The sequence below is a fragment of the Meleagris gallopavo genome, chromosome 19 (genome assembly GCF_000146605.3).
Source record: "Meleagris gallopavo isolate NT-WF06-2002-E0010 breed Aviagen turkey brand Nicholas breeding stock chromosome 19, Turkey_5.1, whole genome shotgun sequence".
Taxonomy (NCBI): Eukaryota; Metazoa; Chordata; class Aves; order Galliformes; family Phasianidae; genus Meleagris; species Meleagris gallopavo.
This window is the reverse complement of record NC_015029.2, coordinates 7676964-7700988: the sequence shown is the minus strand read 5'-3', so window position 1 is coordinate 7700988 and position 24025 is coordinate 7676964. Positions and strand designations below refer to the sequence as shown.

General features: G+C 40.7%; 1 protein-coding gene across 7 annotated transcripts; it reads right to left on the bottom strand.

Moving 5' to 3' along the window:
• Nucleotides 1-63: 63 nt before the first annotated feature.
• Nucleotides 64-23694, bottom strand: SEC16A (SEC16 homolog A, endoplasmic reticulum export factor). Of its 7 annotated transcripts, XM_010721003.3 has the most exons (32): nt 21095-23693; nt 19844-20326; nt 19219-19364; nt 17069-17154; nt 16146-16281; nt 15436-15634; nt 14225-14402; nt 13443-13585; nt 13188-13249; nt 12848-12986; nt 12359-12601; nt 11956-12053; nt 11392-11473; nt 11086-11203; nt 10748-10859; nt 10369-10474; nt 10003-10143; nt 9780-9893; nt 8947-9151; nt 8520-8768; nt 8030-8118; nt 7016-7063; nt 6672-6830; nt 5988-6065; nt 5759-5815; nt 5354-5465; nt 4898-5035; nt 4198-4298; nt 3719-3793; nt 2960-3019; nt 2027-2101; nt 64-1648 (listed from the first exon to the last, which is right to left on the bottom strand). In XM_010721003.3, exons 1-32 carry the CDS (start codon nt 23600-23602, stop codon nt 1580-1582), a joined length of 6609 nt encoding a protein of 2202 aa, XP_010719305.1. In that variant the 5' UTR covers nt 23603-23693; the 3' UTR covers nt 64-1579. The 7 variants fall into 7 exon arrangements, with proteins under 7 accessions (XP_010719305.1, XP_010719300.1, XP_019477049.1 ...); XM_010720998.3 differs by having other exon boundaries at nt 19844-23694; XM_019621504.2 differs by having other exon boundaries at nt 4898-5032; nt 19844-23694.
• Between the last annotated feature and the right edge of the window lie 331 nt (nt 23695-24025).

Sequence of the window (24025 nt, the reverse complement as noted above, 5' to 3'; positions counted from 1 at the left end):
GCCGTACGGCGTTGCGGCGCCCCCTTGCGGCTGGAGGACTAAAGCAAGAACCACAGGGAGGAGTGAAATGTGAAAGTGCTCCAGAGCGCAAAATATTTTATTTAAGAATTTACAGTGTCAAATCTTACACTTAGGAAAGATAGCCGCTCCCAGCTCAAAGGAAGCCTTCTTGAATTAAGATGTCTGGCAGTCTCTACTGAAAGGAGAAAGCTAGAGGGAGCCCAGAGGCTTCAGCCATAGAAAAGTCACCGCGCTGTGCCCGGCCCCCCATGCAAAGGTTTGCAGATCCCCCCACCAGCATTTTGCATAACCCCTTTGGAACGGATGTAAGGCTATCGAGATCTCACGAACAGGAAAACAACCAGGGACCAACACAGGCAATTCCACATTCACATCGCTTCTACTCCTGGGCAGAGATTCAAGTAAAAAAAACAAACAAAACAAACCAACCAGTTTGGTGGCAAATTCTAAATAAAATATGGCCTAAGGATTTAATAAATATTTAAGGTTTATTTCTCTCTTTGCAGACGATTCAGATTCTTCAGTCGATATGAAAGTTGCATATCATAGGTTTCGAGGTTTCCTATATTAGACCTAAGGATTTTAAAGTCCAGCAGTAGAGGTCTAACCCACCTACATTTAGTACATCTGAAACTCAGCTGTAAGCTACTTAAGACCTTGGTTATTTTAGTAATGGAAATTCAAGAACAGTACTATGCTGATTCTGGCATTGAAGAGGAAGAGAAAGCGAGCTTCCCAGCTGTTACCACCTCAATGATGCAGTGCCAGAAGTTTGAGAGAAAGCAAGTAACCGTATTGCACTTCAGTAACACTCATCAAATAGTACAGCATCAGCTATTATACAGAGAGCTTCTTTCAGACTATACAATTTGCTTTACAAGTAGCCTAAACCACAAACTACATACATACTAGATAAGATCCAAATCAAATTAGTATTAGATTACAGTCACAGTTTTCATTCAATATAGGTCAATTTATTTGGATGAGCTGTGGCCCCCTCCCCCCCTCAGAAAACAAACTAGCATGAGGCATTTTGCAGATGAGCAACTTGAATTTCATACACTGATAAACCAAGTCCTGTTTTATAAGCATTACAATTGCATGGTCCTCTTAAGGCCACAGTGTCATGTTACAATGTGGACATGTTTTCCCCCCACAGGGAGGGGAGCATCCTTCAGAAATTAAAGAATCCCTGAAACTATATCTCTGAAAGTCCCACTAGAAGGTTTAAAATAATTTTAAAGAATAAATTGCCTGTGCAATTTATGAATAGTTTTTGTAACAGACAACAACTATTCCCTCTCTCGTGTCTATTCTTTATCACAGCGAAGCTATTTCTAGCCAGTTCTTTAAAAGGAAGAGTTACATATATTCCACGTTTGGTGATGATTTATGTAGATGAGGTGCAAGCTGGGAGACCCATGGGAAAAAAAAATCATCCATCATTCAATTACTGTCATGTCACCTGCAGCTGGCTCTGATACCACGTGCCATAAGATTGAGCAGTTCTTCATATATCCAGGAGGTGAATGAGAACTCCAAACAAAGCCATCACAAACTACTTCAGTGTCGGATACTTTCTCTGCCCAATTCTTCCTGGCCTTGAACTTCCAGTGACTGCAGGAGACTGAAAAAAGATGATGCGAATAAAACCAATGTTGTGTAAAATATGCCATACTGGAGACAAAATACAGATGCTGTCAGTAAAGTTTTGATCCCAGAATTGTTATTTGAAGGGAGCTGACTGGTCTGCGTACACATTCTACATGCAGCAGCCCAGATTAAACAGTAAAAAAAAAAAAGCTATCCAAAAGAAGATGGAGTTTGTACTGATATTTAAGGCCACACCAAGTTGTTTAAGTGACCTCAGTCCGCATCTACCTTTAATAAACAAGGTTCAGCACAACTGATTTGCTCAGGCAGCATTTATTTGTTAGAACTCGATGGACTAATAAGTCTATGGTTTTGTTCAACATTTGAAAGTAACAAGAAGGCCTTTACTCACTTGTGCAAATTGAGAAGGATTGTAGAACTGTACTGCTCCTGCTGACGGTTCCCCAGAAGGTGGTACAGGGGCAGGCTAGAAAGGAGATTACACTGAAATTAGAAAACTGCAGAGCTTCACCGCCTCTCATACTTGGTTTGCTTAGTCACACAGAAAATATTCACAGTAATAATGCCAACAATATGAACGGAGCAGCATATTGTAACAACTGCAGCAAGTGCTGGTACAGCTTGTGTATCTTTAATGTTGTTTGCTTAATGTAGGAATAGGCAAAACAATGTCACATGCATAAACTGTAAATAGCTCTGAGAATCCACAGCATGCAAACCAAAACAAGACACCAGTGCAACTTCACTGAGTTAGTACCTCCTGCTTTTGTTAGTAGACCTAAGACTTGCCCCAAAATGAACACTCTACGTCAAGTTTTGCTTTACTAAGAAGTATCAGAAAGAGTTTGTGTCATTCCTTTTACAGCGAGCCCACAGTACTGAAACTTACAGCAGAGATGAAGCACTCATTTAATTCCTACAGGGGCTTTGGTAGACGAAAAAGGAACAGCATTACTACCAACTTGAGCCAAGCAGTTACAGAACGAGAAGGATTTGCTTCAAGGGGTCATTTAGGGAGGTGGTGTTTTGCTGCTATTATTAACTGATTGACTACTTTGGTATCCCAGGAAAGAGCTGATAAACATTATTAAGTGATTCTCTTAGGAACATGAACAAGAAGCATGCCCAGGTTACGTGCATTCTCATTAACACAAACGAGTGTTAAAAGGAACACTGCATCATTAGTCACTTTCACATTTACTGTTATTTCAGTGAAACGAGAGGGAAAAATGGCTAGAAGCAGCATTAGTACATGAGCAAATGCAAAATAAAGAGGGGAAAAGTAAATATGTTGACATAAATGAGAATAGCCAGCCACATGTACCTGATTAAAATGCTGGCTTACTTCACGTGATAATGAACTCATTGAACTAGAGCGCGAAAGCTACAAAACAGCAAGAACACACAAATACAAAAAAACACAAATAAAAAAGTCATGCATGTCACTGCCCCAAGCTTTCAGTTGTTTTATTTAATTATAAAAGTCTCACTCTGCCAAAGGTTAAACCAACTTCACGTTAAAAAAAAAATAAAAAATGTAAAGCCAGAAGTTAGTTTAAATCAAATGGACTTTTTAAAGCACAAAATTATACAGATATAGAAAACATTTAGTAGGAATAAAGGTAAGGTTACTCTGCCTGGCACACAGCAATCTGTTCTCATCTCTGTCTCTCACATTTAATATTAGTGAAATTATGTGCATGCACGAAGGCAAGAAGAGATCCTCAAGTGCTACTGATATTTCACTCTGAAAAGGTACTCAAGTTTACTTAGAACAGATCACACTACAGAAATACACCGAGGCTGAACTCCTCCTATGGATTTACGAGTCTTTTTTGTACAATTTTGGAGGCAGTCGTATGATTTCAGCTTGGCTGGTCACCAGCCCCTCAATCAATCACATAATCATAGAACAGTACAAGTTGGAAGAGACCAAGATCTTCAGGTCCAACCTTTTATAGGTAAATAGAACCTACACGAGATTATCTACTATTCTATTCAACTGCTGCTTTAGCCAGCCTTGTAAGACCACTGCTGTTGAAATACACAGCTCAGTAGCTAATTGCACTGAGTCAACTCTTACCTCGCCTGGTTGGAAGCCGTCAGGGTTGGAAACAGGAAGCCCAGATCCAGGTGGGACCACTGCAGGGTTTAAATACTAAAGAAAAACAATGCACTATTTATTAATCTTCATTCCTCTAACTGATCACAATCCTATTTCACATTTTTACTATAATAATCCCAAAGCAAAGCAGCATTGCAATCCATTGAGTCAGATGGAATATGCAGCGTATGGCTACTTCCTGCATTCCTGCTCCATTTCCTGACACATACCGCACACACGGAACTTGCAGCTCTGCCAAGTTAGGAGATGCAAGTCTTCATGTACTCCCTACCTCCATTTTCACTTCCCTTATCCAATTCCTTAACTAAACGTAGCAAATGTTTGTGTATAACAACAACATGCTTTATTTATTCTGCAGCTAGGAAGCGTCTATTGGGAATCATGAATTATTTACACAAAGTTAGAATATCCTGCATATGCAATTCAATCTAACTCACCTCTTGATCAACAGCTGCAGATGGATCTGTGTTGGTTTGGTTTGCAGCTGGTGTTTGCTCTGCTGCACCACTCCCTTCCATTGGCTGAGGGTCCCCTGGAACTATGAAGTGAATGAGATTTAGTCAAACACACCAGCTCAGGGTGCTTGACTTCACAGAATGAGAAGCAGGGTCATAAGCAGAACTGAAATTCTACAATACCAATCTTCTACTAAGAAAAAAAAAAAAAGGTAATTTTAAAGAGTATAGCATTCGTATTTTTAGATGCCTCAGTTTTGTTACAAGTCTGCAAGCAGGAGATGCATGCAATTCACAGAAATAGCCTTGGTGCAACACAGTATGTAGTGAACTTAGAAAAAAAGATCATAAATAATGAGAGCACTAGGTTTAGCAAAATAGGAACACTACACAGTTCAAATTTTCCTATTATGATGGCTTTAAAGAACTTTAAAAAGGCACAGAAAATCCTACTTTTTGGTGCCTTTTGGTAAACTCAAAGCAAATAAAAAACCACCTCTGACTGCAGAGTACAGACATAGGTCTAATTTGTTTTTCTGCAATCCCAGATCAACCTTTCTTTAAAAGTGTTCAACTCCACTAACTCCAATTTCTCTGTTAAATGTTCAGAGGCTACTTAACACACATTGGCAAAAGCGACTTCAAGAAAACCTCGTTGAGAACTGATCCACTCATGACATACCTGCGTTTGGAACAAACACATTTGCAGGAATTGGCATTGGTGCCAGTGGTGCAAATAGGTCTGATGGTGCAGGAACAGCACCACTGGACTTGGTTCCACCTGGATTCAGAACATCAACGTAACGGGCTCTGCTTCCTGCTAAGATAGAGGAATTCAGAAATAACAGAAATAAGCCTTGTGTAATTCATCCCTGTCTCTATTTTCAACTGCCTGCTGGTTAAACTGTCTTTCAAAATCAGCAAATAGCACTGCAGGGATACAAACAATATCCAAGCCACAGCGTTATTGTGACAGCAATCGCAAGGCAGAAGCCAGGCACAAGAGAAGCCAGCAAGAGCCAGAGCTGCATGACATCACTGAGTTGCCAGCTATCTTTTCTTGGAAGTTTATCTTCGTATTTTATGCAATACAAAGTTTGAAGTCTTCCATACTTCAACCAGTAAAACTGTCTGTTACCTGCTCTTCTAGAGAACATGTTGACAGGGGCACTAGGTGGGCCTCCAGGCCCAGATGGAGCAGCCTGAGGAACTTTAGGAAATCCTGTTGGAGGTGGTGGTGGAGGCTTATTCTGCAGAGAGAACAAAAAGAAAAAAACCTCAACCACATCATAGACTAATGGGAGTTTATAATAAATTCCATCCTAAACTCAGTTGTCATTTCTGGATCCATACAAGCATCTGAGGATACAAATGGTTTTCTAAGTATGTAGACTATACAAATACGTAACCTGTTTATTAGTTTCAAAACGTTGCACATTTTAACCTGAATTCAGTAAAATGCAGCTCATAAAAGCCAACAATAGGTGAAAGAAAACTGTAAGCCAGCTGTCAGCTTGGAGAAGCAAACAGTTCAGGTTTTTACCTCTTCTTCTGGTTCATCCAAATTAACCCAACGTTGCTTCTTCTCATCCCAAACAATCTACAAGGAAATCACAGTCAAAGATTAGGCCTTCCAACAAAGCTGGAATAAACATAATTTTACAAGTTTTATGCACGCTTCTTCACTTTATAAAACAAGTGTCAGCCGACAGCCAGGAAGCCATTTTGAACAAACTGCAATTCACAAAAGCTCTGTGACTTAAAGGCCTTACTGATTTGTTCTTGTCATCTGGAAGGTGAGCTTCATTCTTTCCTTTTCCCATCAGCCAGCGAAACCAGTTTGCACCAGTCTAAAATATAAATACACCTATTCAGATAGTTCTCCCAACACTGCCTGTACAGGGAATTTAAAAGACAATTTCATCTAGTAATTTGTTTTCTGTTAGGGACTTCAACTCTAACTTGAAAAAAAAAAAAACAAACAAAGTAAGGAAAGATGTCCTCAGCTAAACTAGACATAGGGAAGAAGGAATTCAGAAGTGATAAGCCAGAGATGACAACTACTGCTTCTAAATAGCAATCTGAGAAAACAGGAAAAAAGGATTGGTATAAGATGGAAAAAACAAACAAATACTGAGAACACAGAAGTGAATTCACTGTGGTGGTAGGAGTTGGATGAAAGAAACAGGTTTTATTTGTTTATAAATAAAGGGAAGTTGCTTTGAATTCATTCCCAGTGAAAACAAGCAGCTAGTATGCAATGCAGAAGTGCTTGTAAAGGTAGGCAGCGGTAGCACAAACTACAACGTGGGCATGATAACATCTAGAGGTTGCAATAGCCAAGACAAAAAACACCATCAGACAGTTTACTCAGCTGCTCTGAAATCCGTGCCCTGGCCTGAGACTGACCACATATTCCAAGAATCTCCTCTTACTACCTTCCTTATCAAGTGTACCTTTCTAGATGCTGGCTCTTTTTTCACTTCTTTTTTAGTCTCTTTCCCCACAGGAACAGGTGGAGAAGGAGGTGGCTGTTTTGCTGCAGAGTTAGATCTCTCTCGTCCCACAGAATGAGCAGAGGACTCTGAAGTTGTCCGGGATCTTTGTCCATAGCCCTGTAGTATAAATATACAGGAAAGCACAACGTTGTTCCTGCTGGAGTGAACAGAATAGTCCAGCTTGCTACACAAATTCTTTGTTTGAAAAGTTAGTATTAGGAGGACTTATAAATACATCAGTAAAAAGCACACACACATAAGATTATGAAATCAGCAGAACAAACACCCTAATCATGGCATACCATATATGCTGAAGACTGAGATGCAGATCTGGATCTTCGTTCTGGTGCCTGATTAGATATAAAGCCAGGACATGCTTAATAAGCAAGCAGCTAAGTATCTGACACAACATGCACTTTTCATTACAAATTCCCACAGCATTCAAAACATTCAAGCTGATTATTTGGATATTTCTATGCCTTCTGACATGCAGGAGGCACAGAAAAAGAGCTGAAGTCTGGCCAAGTAATTACACTGCCATTTAGCTAGTCCATTGAAAAGTTACAGCAGGTCACTGCTGGGCAGACAATCAAGTCCACAAGAGGCAAGATACAGAACTGCTGCACCAGGTAGTGATTGATGTGCTTCCACCCCCACCTTCCTCACTTTCAACCCTTACATATAGCAACTCTCTAAAAGAAAAACAAACAAAAGAAAACCACACCAGTTTCTTTTGTATGTATAGCTAAGGATCCTCCACAACCTTTATCAGTTGATTAATGTATCCCTATTAAAAATGCTTATATTAATTCATTCAAACAAGAAACCAAAGTAACTTCCAAGGAAATATCAACTTTAGAAATATGTAAGCAGTGAAAATACTATACATTTAGAAAGGCTTTTGGAATTTTGATAAACACTGGGCATATTTCCAGTCACGATTAAATGCTTTTAAAACTCATTCACAGAACTGTGACTGGTTGTCTCACTTGTACGCTTCAAGTTCTTCTTGAAGAATCGCTTTGGAGGTAGGAGAGGAAGACAGACCAGAGAAAAAGAAAAAACACAAACACTAAACTCTTCAGATAACAGCCTGGCACTCTCATCCAATTAAAAAAATTTTGTAGCAATTAAAAATGGCAGAGAGTTCCATAATAGTTCCCGATTCTTTATTTCACTGAAGGGGACAAAGAGCAAAGGAGAAAATAAAGCTTCAAAATCTAGATGAAGTGCAAGACAAATCCCCAATACATTCTGTGTTAGCAAAGACATGTAATGCAGCTGACTTTTGCTAAGAATGTATAAAATAAAAATACCATTCTTGCCATTCTGTTGTAGAAATCTTCCTCTCTCTGTTCAGGGAAGGAGTTTCGTGAAGGAGACTCCGAGGCAATTCTCTGCATTCCTTAAAAGCAAAATTAGACTGTTAGCTAGGGAGGGGGTGTAGAGTTCAACAAGATCCTACAAGCTGATGACCAGGACAGAAGCCCTGATGCTCCAAGTCACAGACCTTACAAACAGAACAGCCAACTGCACTGCACTCAGCAGTTCCATAAAACAGGCAGTTTTCTGCATCATGCCTCAATTGCAATTTGCTGATTCCAACCTTCCCTTTAAGTTAAGTCCAACAAGCAGGATGAATACTAAAGCTTCCCACAGATATTTCTGTAATTTTACATTATCTTTTTAAGCTTAATTACCCAAGACCTCTCTTACTATTTTATAAATGTTGAGATGCTCTGTATTAAACCCTAAAATATTTTATTCCCCTTAGAAAAAAGGAAGGTATTTACAAAGATTCCAGACCTGTTTCCAGGTTCATCTGCTCTTCTTCCCGTGGTTCAGTTTCTTGTGGTGGCCCTCCTGGTGGTAGCGTTGACCCTAAATACAGTGGTGATGGCTCAGCTCCATACTGATTTGAAAATCCTGGAGGTGCAAAGCCAGGTCCTGGACCAAGAGGCTGAGAAGCCACAGGGTAGAAAGGGACACTTTGAACAGCTTCCTGGTCACTAGGTGGAATCCCAGCAGCTGACCCATCAAGTATAGCCTGAGGAGCTAAGGTACAAAAAAGTTAAGAATTACAACTAAACAGAACCTTTCAACCTGTGAATAAGATCATACAATGCAGAATTGAAGTCTCACTGCTTCTACAGTCCTTTTAAGGAGTTTCTCATATCAGAAACCCAAAATATCTATTTCACTCTTTGTCACGAAGAAGGATATAAGAACTAACCTGAAGGCATCAGCTGCACGCTTTGCATCTGTTGAGCCATGTTGGGCAATAAGGATGCTAACAATGCATTTTCAGCACCTGGGCCCACGTCGTGGCCAACTCCTGCTCCATCATATTGACTGGTATGGTCTAATTCAGAGCTTGGTGTGCTACATGGGTACTGCTGTGGCGTGGATCTGTCCGTGCTATAAGCTATTGCACCCTCCTGCACACACACACAAAAATAAGATCTTTTTAATTCTACCTGATGTTGAGTTCATAACCAAGGGAACATACAGCAAAGGAAAGCTTAAGAGTGAAAACAGTATAGTGTTGCTTTTAACTGTTTAGTCACAAAAAAAAAAAACAGCTGTCATCTACTTGTAAATCAAGTTCAACCAAAACACTTAGGTTTTTGTTTCTAACAGAAGCATAGTTAATTAGGTCAATTTTCATACTGCTAGTGGGTCTCCTTATATAAAGGCCTTCCACTTGGTTTAAATTTAGCTATACTAATACATAATAAACTTTTTTGTTCAGGTTTACTTTGTTTTTTTTTAACCAATCTAATGAACTTTGCAATTTTCCTTGCACTACAGTACTAAAAAAGTCTATTTGATGTAACGTAGCTACCTTTTAAGGTAGTCTGTACTAAATCTTAAGGCACTAAAGTATATTAAATCCTCTTGATTTCAGTTATAGTACTTGTATTTTACAATGTAATATTACACGAGGTCATCACACACAAACATCAAGTCTTTGTAGCTGTCAATACAAATCAAGTAACTTAAAATTGGTTTACGTTAATCCTTAGAAGGGAATATTTTGTGCTAGAAAGTACATTCTTGAAGTACCTTGATCTGTCCATCCACATGTCGAAGCCTTACTAACCACGAAGGTTCAACAAAGGATTCCTGGTCAGGTTTCTCTTTTATCTGGGGATCAAACAGGCGCAGCTGCGATGACATCTAGAAAAAGGAAGCACTGCAAAGTTAACCAGCCAACAAATGGTGACTTCACCCACAGCTTCTCACCTACAATACAAAGCTACTAATACGAAGTTGTTCCCTATGTTACCTGGATTAGCTGGCCAATAAGTACAGGTGAATAGTATTGTGGATCTTTAAGAACAGTTCTGGAAATCACTTCACAATAATGGAAAGCCTGAGCAGCAAGTCCCATTTCAGCTAGTCGGCAAGCATAGATGAATTTGAAAACCTATAGAATGCGAGCAAAATAAACTAAGTGGTCAGAACATTCTTGGAAGCATCAAATGGAACTGATACTAACTGATAAAACAGGGAAAGAGCCATCTTGCTCTCTTGTTCGTGAATATTTCACATTGCAAGAGATAGAAAATATTTTGTACGTTGAATAAAGCATGTATGAGAGATTAACACATCACAAAAATCTGAGAAAATAAGAGATTGAACAGGTCTTCACCTGGAAGTTGGGCAAACAGCCAGGCTGAGTTCCTAGTGACTGTGCATATTCGTAGGCTTCCGTTCTTTGAATAGCTTCATTGGTGGCAAACTTCAAAAATGGCAAGCTATTGGGAACGGGAGAAGAAAAATATTACTTTACTTAAAGAATATAAACGTTATCAATGAGACAGATCTATTAGAGATATAGCCAGAAATATAGTTCCATTAGACACACAGTGCAAGTAACTTCAGCTCCTCAAACAGCAACAGGGCATCAGGCAGTTCTCAAAGCCAGCTGTTGCTAGTGATGTTGCTGAAGGGCACAGTGCAACTCCCTCTAGCCATTAACCTTTCTGTTTTGCATCAAAGAAGTTTTGTTTTAAGAAGGGAATCCAAACCTGTGATTTGATCCAATTAGGACAAGCTTTGTTGTCTTCCTCGTGTAAACTCCAAAACCAACTTGGGCCATAAGGTAACAAAAGTGAGCAGCATCCAGCAGGCCTTTAGAAGCTGCAGAAAAATAAGCAATAGAACTCAGAATATTATGTCTTGATGGCACGTATTGAATAGCCATTGTATTCAAATAGCTTCACAATACAGACAAGCCCATACAGAACTGTCACACTTGACATTTTACAAAGCAATTGTTTGTTAAAAGACAAAAAAAAGCTGAGTAATTAAATTTTTTCCAAAGGCTTTTCCTTCAGTCATCCTCATTTAATTCCTAAAGAGTTACCAAGAGTGTCTCCCATGGTAGCAATGGTCCTGGATTCCAAGTCCACGTTATTAGTCAAGTTGGATAACACCATTGCTAGATGTGGCCTCCAGTCTCCCCATTTCTCATCTCCACAGCACTAAAATCAGAAGAATTAATTAGAGAAATCAGCGGCAGGAGCTCTGCACATTTAAGTGTTCAAACCTAAAAAGGACTAAGAGAATTTATCTGACCTAGAGCAAGCACGTGGAAGGTTTGCTGTTATTAACTGTACTGTCATTGCAGTAGTTCTTGAAGACTCAATTGCAGCTCACACTGGAGCCTTACCGTGGACGCAGCTGGCATCCTTCCAGACATGAGCTGGTAAACAGTCTGCAGAGGGTCATTAATTGGGAGACTGTTGGCAAATCTAGAGAGACATTAAACAGAAAAACAAGAAATAAACACTTGGTAAGGAGTTAAATTGCACTGAACGTTCAGTCACTGTTAATCTTGCTCAGTGTAAGAAAAGGAAGTGCTGTTTGAAAATACTACACTGAATAAGCAATTGCCCAAAGGATAACAACCAAGAGAAAACCATTATCGATTACTTGGATCTGCCAATATGACATATATCAATTTCATGCCCATGGATGATAGGGTTCAAATATTAAAATATCAAATATCAAAATTAAACGTCTCAAGTTTAATTTTACAGCCTCCAGACCTCAGAAAAGTGAAAGTAACAGATTACATGCATCAACTGAATACACAGATAAAACTAAAGCATACATCTCGCACAAGCTAAATGGCTAACTCATGATTTTAACATCAAGATTTCTGAAGCACCAGATATCTCTTTGTCAGAACAGGTAACCACACCATACTAACAAACAACAAGCAAAGCTGTACCTGGTCATAACTCTTGCATGTGTTCTATTGTCCATCTTGCTGGCAAGTAGCAGAGCATGACCCCATAAGCCATGCTTCATGGCTGATTCCAAAGCATCCTAAGTTAATACAGAAATTAGTTTCCTGGTGATAGCTTAATATTTAACTTAATATTTAACTCAGATAATCGGTGATCATTTTACAGTAGTGTTCTGACTGAAGGAATGTTTCTTCAGGTCACACGCTAACACAAGAATATAATTTCATTTTATGAACGTATTTTTCCATCAGTGTGCTGCAGCATCATGAATTATTACATGCACTGCAAGCTGCAAAAACAGTTTTCACTGATGCTCAGAGCTTTCAGATTTTTTGAAAAATAAAACATTCACACAGCATTTGGAGTAACAGCATGAACACTCACCTTCTTACGTCCATAAAGCAGCAACTCTCTGAATCTCTCTGTTTCTTTCTCAAGGCTATCAATTGTGGTTATTAGACTATCAGTGAGAAACGAGAGCTGTGCTTCACCAGATTCCTCCTCTGCTTGTTCCAAAGCCTCATTAGTGAAATCAATTAAATTTGCTTCATTAGGGGACTTCCCAGGAAGCCATACTGTTTTATGGTCTCGGAGCAGAAGTTCAGCCAGGTCTGTTCCCACAACAGTCTATTGTGTGTGTCAGGGGGAAACAAACAAGAAGAACTGTTATTTCAACACTGCCTTTGTTTTGCTTGTCAATTCAGCAAGTGTCTATCAGAACCTTTGAGCACAAATGAGCAGTTTACCTGCTCCCATCAATCTATGGGCTATTCCAGAATAGGTGACTATGTATAAATACCATCTTTTACGTAAATACCACCTTTATGCATGAAGTATTTTAGGCTAGATAAAAACTCAAGCAGTGAGACATACCCCATTCTGCCTGCACAGCAGTACGATGAAGTCCCAAAGCAGACTGGCAGATTCTTTGTCAATTAAATTTTCATTTTTAAAACATTGTGTAGCTTTATTTTGTGCAAAATTAATAACATCCACTTTATGGGTGTCATCTCTGGAAAAAAAGAAATGAGAGAAGTAAAACATTCATGTCACTATTGTGACTAGTATGAGGAACTAATTTTTTTTTTTAACAAGTGAAAAACAACAAATATTTTGAGTTAATTTAAACCTTGCAACTTACAATTGTAGGACAATAAAATATTAGATGAGGAAATGGAATCTAAAAAGTTTTTTGAGATCTGTTAGGACATACTTAGCAAGAGGACCAGGAAAAGCTCTCATCTCTTCTTGCTCTGGAGAATGTTGCAACATAGTCTGAAACACAAACACAAAGCACAAGACTTGTTAAAAGTTACCACTTACAGCTACAGATCAAACAACAGAAAGATAACATGCACTGATATATTAAAAAAACACAATCTGTAGACCACAGTTCCCTTCCCTCCCCCTCTCCCCCCAAAAAGAAAGGCCAATATTCCATTGTCCATTTTTTTCTTTAAAAGGTTACCTCCATGCTGTGTATTTCAACCAGGGCTGGCTGTCCTTCCGAAGGCAGGTTTGGCAGTACTTTTATTAAGAAGCCCCCAGGACCAAACCTGGCACACAGATGAGGCACCGAAAATTTCTCAGGCGTTAATGGCCTTAAGGGCACTGAAGGAGGGAGAAAAGATAAAACAAGAAAAAAATTGATGATCTGACGTGCAACTGAAGTAAAAAATAAAAAAAAAAACAAATTCAATTTGACTAAACATTAAAACAAATGAATTGATCTAAAGATCTTCTGAAAATTAAAGAACTCTAAGATTCACTTATTGCTTCAACTCAGGATCTGTCTTAGACGTGTCTGTGAGATCTCTGTACAAATGTATGACATCAAAAGAAAGGCTACTCTGGAAAACCTCTTCCAGAGAAATGATTAAAATATAAAATACTGTGGATAAATCTGAAGTTTAACTTAAATTTTAATCATCCCTTGAAAGCACAAGCAATGAAGTTTAAAAACACGTCTAAATAATGTTTACAGACGTAAGAAAGATTTAATCACCATCTAATTACTGCCATCTAACTACTGCCCTTCCATGAAAATAAGTTATCTTCATGCTAAGAACAGAGCAATTTTGTTCAGGTGTGCACACACAGCAGGTAGCAATATTTTCCTGCTAACTGACTCAACAAACATAGGAAAATGGTATAATACACTACAAACATGAACAAAAGCACAAACCACCACCAGTAGGCAGCCTCACAAGCACAGTCCCTTCCCTCCTCCCTCCCCAGTGGTGCCAATACCTTGATCAACAGCTGACCATCCAGTTTCAGTCGAGTAGCCATAATCTGTAAAAGGCTGTTGTCCATCAAAGTTAGGAGCGTATCCACCATATGGGTAATCTGTGTGCAGTGACACTGCCTGTGCAGCAGTTTCATATGCATTAGCCGTTAAATCGTGGTTACTTCTATACAGCTGGCTCTAAATAGATCACATTAGTAGCTGTTAGCAGCAAAGTTACACAAAGCAAGCAATCCTGCAAGTGTGGGTCCAGGCAGCAAGCATTCCCTCCCACCCAGCACCCACTTCAGTTCTTCAGAAGGCTCTTAAAACAGGCTTACTACATCACTTCATTTGGTAACACTACCCTGCATATCACCTGGTGCAACAGGCTATAGGAGATAGCATCTGTTAGTGTTCTCCCTCCCTCAGTGTTTTTACTACTATTTGTTCTGTGGGGAGTGAACTGAACATACTTGAACATGACCATCTGCATGTTTGTGTCAGTAGTCCCATTATGGCATTACTTCCAGGCCCGGGCGTTGCTGGATCAACCACTACGGATCAGAATCAGTGTAACTCTTTGACAGAAAATCTCACCTGATTCAATGTGATGGGTATCTAAATGGCACTCAGTGCCTAAAAATTAACGCCTAGATGATCATCAACACCACTTCCAATACTACTAAAACAAGTGGAATTCAGACAGGAGAACAACCTAACACAAGAAACATGATGCAACAACACATGATCTGCTAGTAAAGACTCTACTACAACAAGGTCCTGAATATTCCTTCTGTTTTTCAGGTATTTGTATTTATAGCATAAGTAGATGAGCAATCAGCTAGATTTGGTTTTGATTTTAAAGTCAAGATAATGTGATACAAATGCTGAGTTAGACTTTTAACAGATCACATGCTTGCAATGAGAAAAGTGACGTAACACAAAGCCAGACATTATCAACTACAGCCAAGCACAGTGAGGGCAAAGTTCTCACAAAGAGCGAACGCATGCATGGCAACTTGCACAGCTGAGTACTGATTTTGGTTAAAGTTCTCCTGCCAGCTGTGCTAAACACCAAGTTCAAAACTGTATCACAGAACAGCCTTCACTTACAGAACGCAATCCTTCCAAGATTAAAAAAAGGAATATTTACTTATCCCTAACTTCTTACCCACTGCTGAGAGAAAGACCCAGCAAAGCTGAAATACTGCTGCGACCCTTTGAAACTCACTTGTTGGGAACGAGAGCTGAAGCTGCTCCGGTGGCTGTGCACACTGTGGGAGCTCCTCAGGCTGTGACCAGAATGCTCACTGTGAACACTGCGCCTATCAAACTCGTCACCATAAGGATCTCTGTGAGGCTCAGTTTCATCATCAAAGCTTCCAGTAAAACGAGGATCGTATCTCCAACGATCCTCATATCGGTCATGTCTAAAGAACAGCAAAAAAAGTAAACATACCCGCCCATATCCCAAAGGAAAGTGACTGCACTGTATACCTATCAAGAAGGAAACCGTACCTAACTTCGGAAGGGCTTTTACATTACTTCCTAGATTTAGGTATTTATTACAGTAAACAAGCAGAGACTGCTTAAAGAACTTCATCTAGAATACTCAAAATCAAGACCAATGTCGTGTTCCAAGGCTGTTCTAGGAAAAGAAAGAATGCTTATCTTATCTGGGGGGAAAAAAAAAAACAACAAAAAAACACCAAACCATATTTGCCTTAAATCTTTGAGGCTGATATGACAGCTCATCTGTTGTTCCTAATTTATTTACGTTAAAGCAAAACAGCTAACAAGAATAACTATGAGATGCATAATACTACACTGTGTGCCTCCATTCACATATAAGTGGTAGCTCTCCAAACAATTAGCACTTAGGCCCTTCTCTGCCCTAGTTCTGGAAAAAGCACAGAGAGAACACAGATTGAATGGACAGACCTGTTGCTGTATGGATATGCTTCTCTCTTCTGGTAAGGGTTGTGTTCACCATCATACAAATACCTCTGGTCATAACTTCTAGGATCTCTGTATCTGGGGTCGTAAGCTGATGAGTAACGTTCCCAACGACTTGGATCTTTGGAAGATAAAAAGAAATGGTTTAGATACTGGAAGTCATTACCTACAACTTATCTTTCCCTTCTCTTCTCTGCTGATTTGGACAGAAACAGAAAGATGTGGTTATTATAGTTAGCCAGGTATTCTTGAGAGGACGGTGCTTACCACCAGATTTTTTTTAACAGCTTTCAAATTTAACCACAGCATGATAATATCTCAGCAAATAGGAACAGAATATTTGCTACTAGTCCTCAGTGAGCCTCAGCATATGGACAGATGTTGCTTATAATCCTTACTGGCACCATATAAGCAATTGCCTTCAGAATACCAACACCACAAGGGCCCTGTGAGCGTTCAGGTAACTATGCACAAAACCAACTTCAATTTCTGTTCACACTCCACCTAAGTTTTGCTCTAGAACACTGCCTGCAGGTTAAACACCAAGGATGCGTGCCAGCAAATGGCAGGTCTGCAAAGCACTGAAGAAAAACAATTTTACACTTAGAGTATGACTCTTAATGAAAAGAGAGAGATAAGTCTGAGATGGAAGAAAAATCTGTTTTCTATTAATACTTCTGCTGAATAAAAAAGTACAGGAAAGATGGCATGGTGTTAAGTACTAAAGCAGGCCCAAAGACCAACTTCTAACAACTGTAGCTATTCTGATTGTGGAAAGGATATAAACTTCTTTTTATTATGACAAAAAAAAAACAAACCAAAAAACAACAATAATTCTCCAAACTTAAAATTCATTTTCTCCATAAATTTCTTTCTGTAGCAAAAGAGAGTTCATGTTGACACCTTACCTCCATAATCATACGTGCTCGGGTAATAGCCTGGATAATAATCAGCCCATCCAGTTTTTGCATAATAATCTTCAGGATATCCTTGTCTGAAAGAAAGTGCACAGGCATGAAAAGTCATTATTCCTCTTTCAAGTTCTTCTGAAGTCCTCAGAAGATAAGAACTGCAGAGCTACTGGTTGAGCAAACGAAGACAAAAACCACAAGAACCTGACTAAAAACACACAACAGATCACTGAATATGCAACTACAAATACTGTAGTTATCTTTAGTACGTCATACCACTTCTGATGGAAAATGAAAAGGGTGGCCATTAAAAGCTTTTACTGTATGCCATTTGTGAGACACTATCCCACAACTCTTGAAACAAAGCCAGCAGAACAACGTTAGATAAAAACACAGAAGTGCAGTGTGTGCAGGTATGTTTGTACACATGCAGATACACATTCATGAACAGATGCACGTATGTGAAAACATGTACGTGTGGATATAAACACTCACATGTGTACACACTCACAAAGACTCCTCTGTATACACAGATATATCTGTATCTATGCACAGGAAGGAAAGGGATCTGAGAACAGTGTGCAATGACAGGAACTTTCACACTCTTCTACAACACTCTATTCATAGCACAGTGCAAGCTCTCAAGTGGCCAAACAAGTCCTCACCAGAAAAACCTGTGGGAAGCTTGCTAGCACAGCACAGATCTTTGCAGAGGAGTTTTGATCTTATCAGATCAGGTTTATCCACACAACCAATCTTCTCAGCCCTCCTCAGAAAGATGTTATTCCCTTAACCTCACCAAACTGAATTTAAGACTCTGCTTCACCAATTCATTATGGAAATCAACGCATCACTGATATACTGCAGGAAATTCTCAGACACAACCTTTGTGTGACATGGACACTTTGTCTCTGCTGTCCTGCAGTGCTGTACTACAGCCTACATCCACGTGACATCACACCAACACTGACAGATAACAGGATTTCATCTGTCCAAAGCCCCCATGAAAATTTTAACCTCTTAAAAATAATACCCAAGAAGAGCACAAACCAGCAAGAGTGCTATCTCAGTGCTACTAGGTGTTATCTCATTGCAAGAGATCACAGTGCACTTAGATTCAATTCAGACAACAGTAGAAGTTATCACACATGGTTATGCTTTTTTTTATTATTATTATTATTATTATTTTCTATTTCTCAGAGCCAAAACTTTCAATAATCTAACAATAAGTAGAATTTTGCTTTCAATTTGAAATCTGCCCCATGAGCGATCCACCAAAAACAACAGACAAATACTATGGAAGGTTTCATCATTTCCAGAACTTGTTCTCTGGGGATCTCTTGGAAACCTGCAAACCTACTCACTAGATAATACAGTAGTAATATTTTGTCATGAATTTGAAATTCACACAAATCACCTGTGCAACAGTGATCAAGACCCAGCAATCCCTGGGAGGTGATTTGCTGCTTTCTGAGAAATACTAGAGATTTCATTTCTGCTTTTTACATAGTAATTGCAAGCAGCATTTAAACACTGCTTCTCTCTGAAAATTCTCACTTCATACAACTAACTAGATTACAGCTCTCCTTTTTTCATGCCTGACCTCCATCGAAAGCTTGTCCACAAAGCTGGAACGATCACACAAATTAACCTGACACAACACCAGGTACGTTTCCCTGGATTCATCCCTGTCTCAGTGAGCCACGTGTGCTGCTACGCCTATCAAGCAAAGCCCCACAAGTTTGCCAAAGTGCCAATTATGAACAGAACCAGAGAACCACTCTAAGTGCTAGCAAGAAAAATAACTGGCATTGATTAACAAACCCATGACCTACATACACTGCTCTTTCACAGCACAAGTGCACAGAGCTAACTTCAGCACTAAGTCTGCTGCAGTGACTTTCTGCCTGGCAGGAAAGCTAATAACCAGCTAGAGAGCCGAATGAAAGGAGTAGTGAGCTTCAGCAACAGAAAAGACAGCTGGAATCCTATCAGTACCTTTTCGGACGTGACATTTGATACCATACTTTCCTATGGCAACACAGAATGAGTTTTTGAACTTCCTCGCTGCTGTAAAACTCTGAGGCATAATTACACTCAGTGCTTTAGAACATACCAGACCTTTATTCAATGTAGGGGTTGCATACCTAGAAGAGGGCCTATCAGAGCAGTGACTAGCTCTGGAACTAGGACGTTCAGGTTCAGAATACCGGTAACTCCCAGGCTCCATATAAGCAGTGCTGCTGCTGTCGTAGTACCTGTACCGTGGGTCATACTGTCCATAGCTATCCTCCTACAAAAGACATTGACACGTAAGGTAAGAGGCCTCCCAGCTTCAAGAATAATTGCCACAAACACCACAACTGTGATAGACAAAGAGATACAGACCAGTAGTTTACAGGATAGATTTTGGTGTCCCTCGTGGCAAGGCATATCAAGTTCATTCATACCCAAAACTTAAGAAAGAAACATTACTTCTAGATTACTTCATCAACTATGATGGTCACGTTGCAAAACTGCCAATATCTGAGGCAGCAGATGAGAGCAATATCTGTTGCTCTCGTTGACAGTTGACATCTCTGCAATATTAGCAACTGCTTTAAGAATCTTTATAGTGTAAGTTTTATTACTGCCATTAAATTTTGCCTGTAGTTAAATCCTGACACGAATACTACACTGAAGGTTTACCCCTATATAACTATTAAAACTTCTAATTCAAAGATAAAAATGACTGATATCAAGGGGGGAAGAAAGGAGAAAATGAAAAATTACCAGGTAATACAGATGAGCTGCTGTTCTGGGATCTGGAGGAGGGTAAGGTGGTGGATACGGAGGCTGGTAAGCATCGTAAGGATGCCTGTAGTAGTAGTAAGGGTTCTGAGGTGGACCAAAGGCATCCTGAGGAGTCTGAGGCAGGGGAGGACGCTGCAGGTCTTGTTGTGCACTTGGCAGCACTGGCTGACTGGTGGTGGTAGGAGCTGCGGGAGCCACAGCACCTGCTGGCTGTCCAGAACCCGGCTGCTTATCAGGGCTTGGCAGCTGTGCTGAACTTGCCTCTTGGTTCCTCAGCTCCTGCTTCTCACACTGCTGGGACGTCTGCATGCCTTTCGTCCCTGCTGCAGTCTGGTAATTTGAAGAAGCTGAGGACTGCCCAGAAGACGCTGGCATCTGAGCTGCCTGCATTTGTGGTTGGGATGGCAATGCTCCCTGTACAGCTCTGTCTGGCACAGCCTGATGCTGTACATCTTTTGTCACCTGTTGATAGAAATGTTGTTTGTCACGCACCTCGGGACCCACTTGACCAGCACTGCCAACTGGCTGTTGAGGATACACTGGACCACCAGAAAGCAACTGATTATGCACTTGCACAGAATTACTTGCACTGCTTTTCTCCAACGTCCGTGACACTGTAAAATCAAGCACTCCAGCAGCTTCTTCTTTGCTACTTGAACGATTTACAGAATTTTTGGTCTGTACTACAGAATTAACAGGTGGAAGCAATGCACTTGTATTTCCACTGGGAAGATTCATCCCAGGAGAGATGGATGAATAAGCCCCTGACTTGCTAGCAAACTCAGGAGCAAAACCTTCAAAATTAACATTCTTTTGCCCTTCAGGAGCTAAATTAGATGGTGTTTTCATGAGCAAGTTTGCAGGCTGATTAGAAGCAATATCAGAGGAATTAACAGGGCCTTGTAATAAATTATGTTTTAACAGATTACTATTTGGAGGAGCATTAGCTAACAGAGATCCAACTTGCATCACAGGCAACAGTGCATTTTCCCCAGAGATGATTCCACCAGCATGTGATGTTTGGGGACCAACTGAAGGCTTGTCCCCAACCCTGGAATCCTTCATTGGCTGACTGTTCTCATTGCTGCTTAGCTGATTAGATAGAGAAATAGAAAAATTAATTGGCTGAGCCAAGTTATAACTTTGATTAGGCTGAGCAATTAGGATAGGCTGATTTTGCAAAGACTCTGTAGGTGGAGAAGACAACAAACTTGCATAACCAGAACTTGCCTGAGACTGAAGTGCCTCTTCTTCTCCCATTTTGGGAGGATTCTCAAGATTTTCAGATGATATATTTCCATCTTGGGAAGGCTGCACAGCAATACTCCCTGGTTTGGTTGGCTGCTGATTAGACAGGCCTTCTTCTGGTGGCTGAATTACTTCTACAGTTTGTTTGGCCGGTACGTAAACTGCAGGAGCAGCAGGAGCTAGAAGAACATTTCCTCCAAAATTAGGTAACTCATTGTGAGCCCACAAAGTCGTTGCTGGGCTATCACACTTCTTAATTGCTCCCTGAGCTCTTGTGGAAGACCTTCTCTCAGACAAAGATTGCATGTTTTCCGTAACAGGTCCAGAGTGCAATATATTTCCAGCTTCACCAGTGACTGCAAGAGGCAGAGGGTACACCTGAGGCATGAAAATAGTTTCTAGATTATCTGGTGGCTGTTCAAGATTGCCTGGTGATGCAGCAGGCATAGCTGTACGCTTCTTGGTGTTCTTCTGGTTTGGGTGGTTCTCCCTTAATTCAACCACCATTTTTGCTTGGTCAATCTCCGCAGGTTTTATACCAACTCCGTGGGACCTCACGGGCTCAAAAGAACTATTTGCACTTGTCTGAAATACTCCTGTGGGCTTAGGAGGACTCGGAGTTGGAGGCTGGGACAGGTTACCATGGTAGCTCTTGTTTGGATTTATCTCACTTGAATCATCTCCCAAAGGAGAAGAGTCTATCTGTTTAAAGAAGCGAGCAGAAGATTCCTCATCGGGCTTTCCACTTTCTTGCTGAATAAATGTACCAACCTGCTCTTGAGGTCTTGCTGAGCTAGAAGCACTCCTATGGCTAATGTTGCTATAGTTTGAAGACACACTATCTGGTCGTACAGGATGAGCTAATGAATCAGGTGCCTCCAGATTTGGTCCTCCTTCAGCATGGCTCACAACAGCGTTCTTTGGAAGCATCTGACCTGGTAAGGATCCATATCTGTACAGATCAGGATGAGCAGAAGGGGATGAAGCATTCATGTTACGTGGCTCGCTTGGCAGCACTTCTTGGTTCTGTATGCACTCCAGGTTCTCGACATTTTCATACTGTGACCCACCATTCCCAGGTGCATCACCCACCCCTGCTTTGCCATCACTAACAAACACTGATTGCTTAGCAGCCTGTGCCTCCTGCTGACTTAGAATTTTAGGAAAATACTGGACATCCATTCCTTTTTGTATCATCTCACTGGCTGAACCTGTACCCATCTGAGCCTGAGAGAGAACGTTAGCTGGAACCCGCTGAGGATGCACTGGCTGGTGATACAAGGGTGACGAATGTGGCTGACAAGCAAACTCAGTTTTCTCAACCATGTAATTTTTTTCAGATGAAAGTATTTCTTCATTTTCTGCCTCATCCCCTTTGAAAAACATGGAAAGACTTCCTGAGTCTTGGTCTGTGGGAATAGGTCTATTTGATGTTACAGACATACCCGGAGACTGTTTCTGGAGGTTATTTTCCTGAGCTGTAGGAATAACAGAGCTAGAGTCTTGCAACGGTGGCTGTGGGTAGAACTGCTCCTGGTAAGGTTGATTTAACCAAGCATTTGTCATCTCCGTGTTCTGTCTAAAGACATTTCCAGGCTGGAAGCTGTTCACGTGATGACCACTATTTGCAGAGCCATTTTTCCCATTTTTTTCACAACCAACAGCTAAAGGCGCTTGCACAGCATTCTGTGGAACTCCTTGATGTACAGGACCATGCTGTACATTAGTCTGCGGCGGAGGATGAGAAGTGCTAACAGAAGACTGGGAAATGTTATGAATGTCAGTCTGAGAATGTGGTTCAGGATAGGGCACAAAATTTCGAACTGGAGACTGCAGGTTACCTTGAACAGGTCTCCACTGAGACACGGGCTGCTGAGGAGCTGGAGGGAAGAGCGCTGTTGCAGCAGGTCCAGAAGAAACGTCGCTTGGATCTCTGCTAACATCTTGCCTACCTCCAGGATTGTTTGACATAGACACCACTCCAGGATGCACGCTGAAAGAATTTTCAAGCGCTGTTCCTGCATTATAATGCGATGGTACTGCAGACCCATGGAGTCCGAGATCTGCATTTGGATGCACCTCTGTAGTGCTATTTGTGACATATCCTGGGGACGGCGCAGGAATCGGAACATTAGAAAACGTACTGCTATTTACTCCTGGCTGAGATACAGAAGCTGACAGAGAAGGATGCAGTCCATGAGGATTGTCCCCTGCGTGTGACGGCGAAGCATGCACAACGGCCGGCTGCGGAAACACCGCTGGGGAAGAACTTTGCATAACCGACGCATTGCCCTTGGATGGATTATCTAAAGGGGTACCCTGTGGAGTCTGTCTGCCAAAGGCAAAAGGGTCTGTCACAGGCTGCATGGGGGCAGCTGTTGCATTTGCTCGTTTACTGAGCGACGCGCTTCTCCAGTACGTGTTCCGAGCAATGCCTGCAGGAGGTGGAGCTGCTGCTCCTGCTGGAACAGTCTGCGGAGGCTGCTGCATGGTGGCCTTCCAGCAGGGTCAGATGCCAGATGAAAAACAAGTAGTGGATGCTGGAGACAAATTCCTTCTTCCACTCTGTTTGGACAAAAACATGACAAGTCATTTTCCTTTCCTGCAATATATGTACCACTTCAGCAACTTTTATCTTAGAAAGAAAACAAACAAAAGATGCCTCTGCTCTCTAGAACACAAGAAATTCACACCCAGCATTGTAATTCTAAATCCAAGTACCGTATTAATGAAGCTTAATGCTGAGTGAAACACCAAACACTGAAAAGGCAAAATGAAGCGACAGTCAGAATGCAACAGAACCTGCAAGCACCACAGTAGGCTGAACGTAATTAAAATGCATTGAGAAAATGTCACTGTTAGAAACAATGCTTCCTAATCTCTGCTGCATTGTTTCCCAACGTGAATGGATCT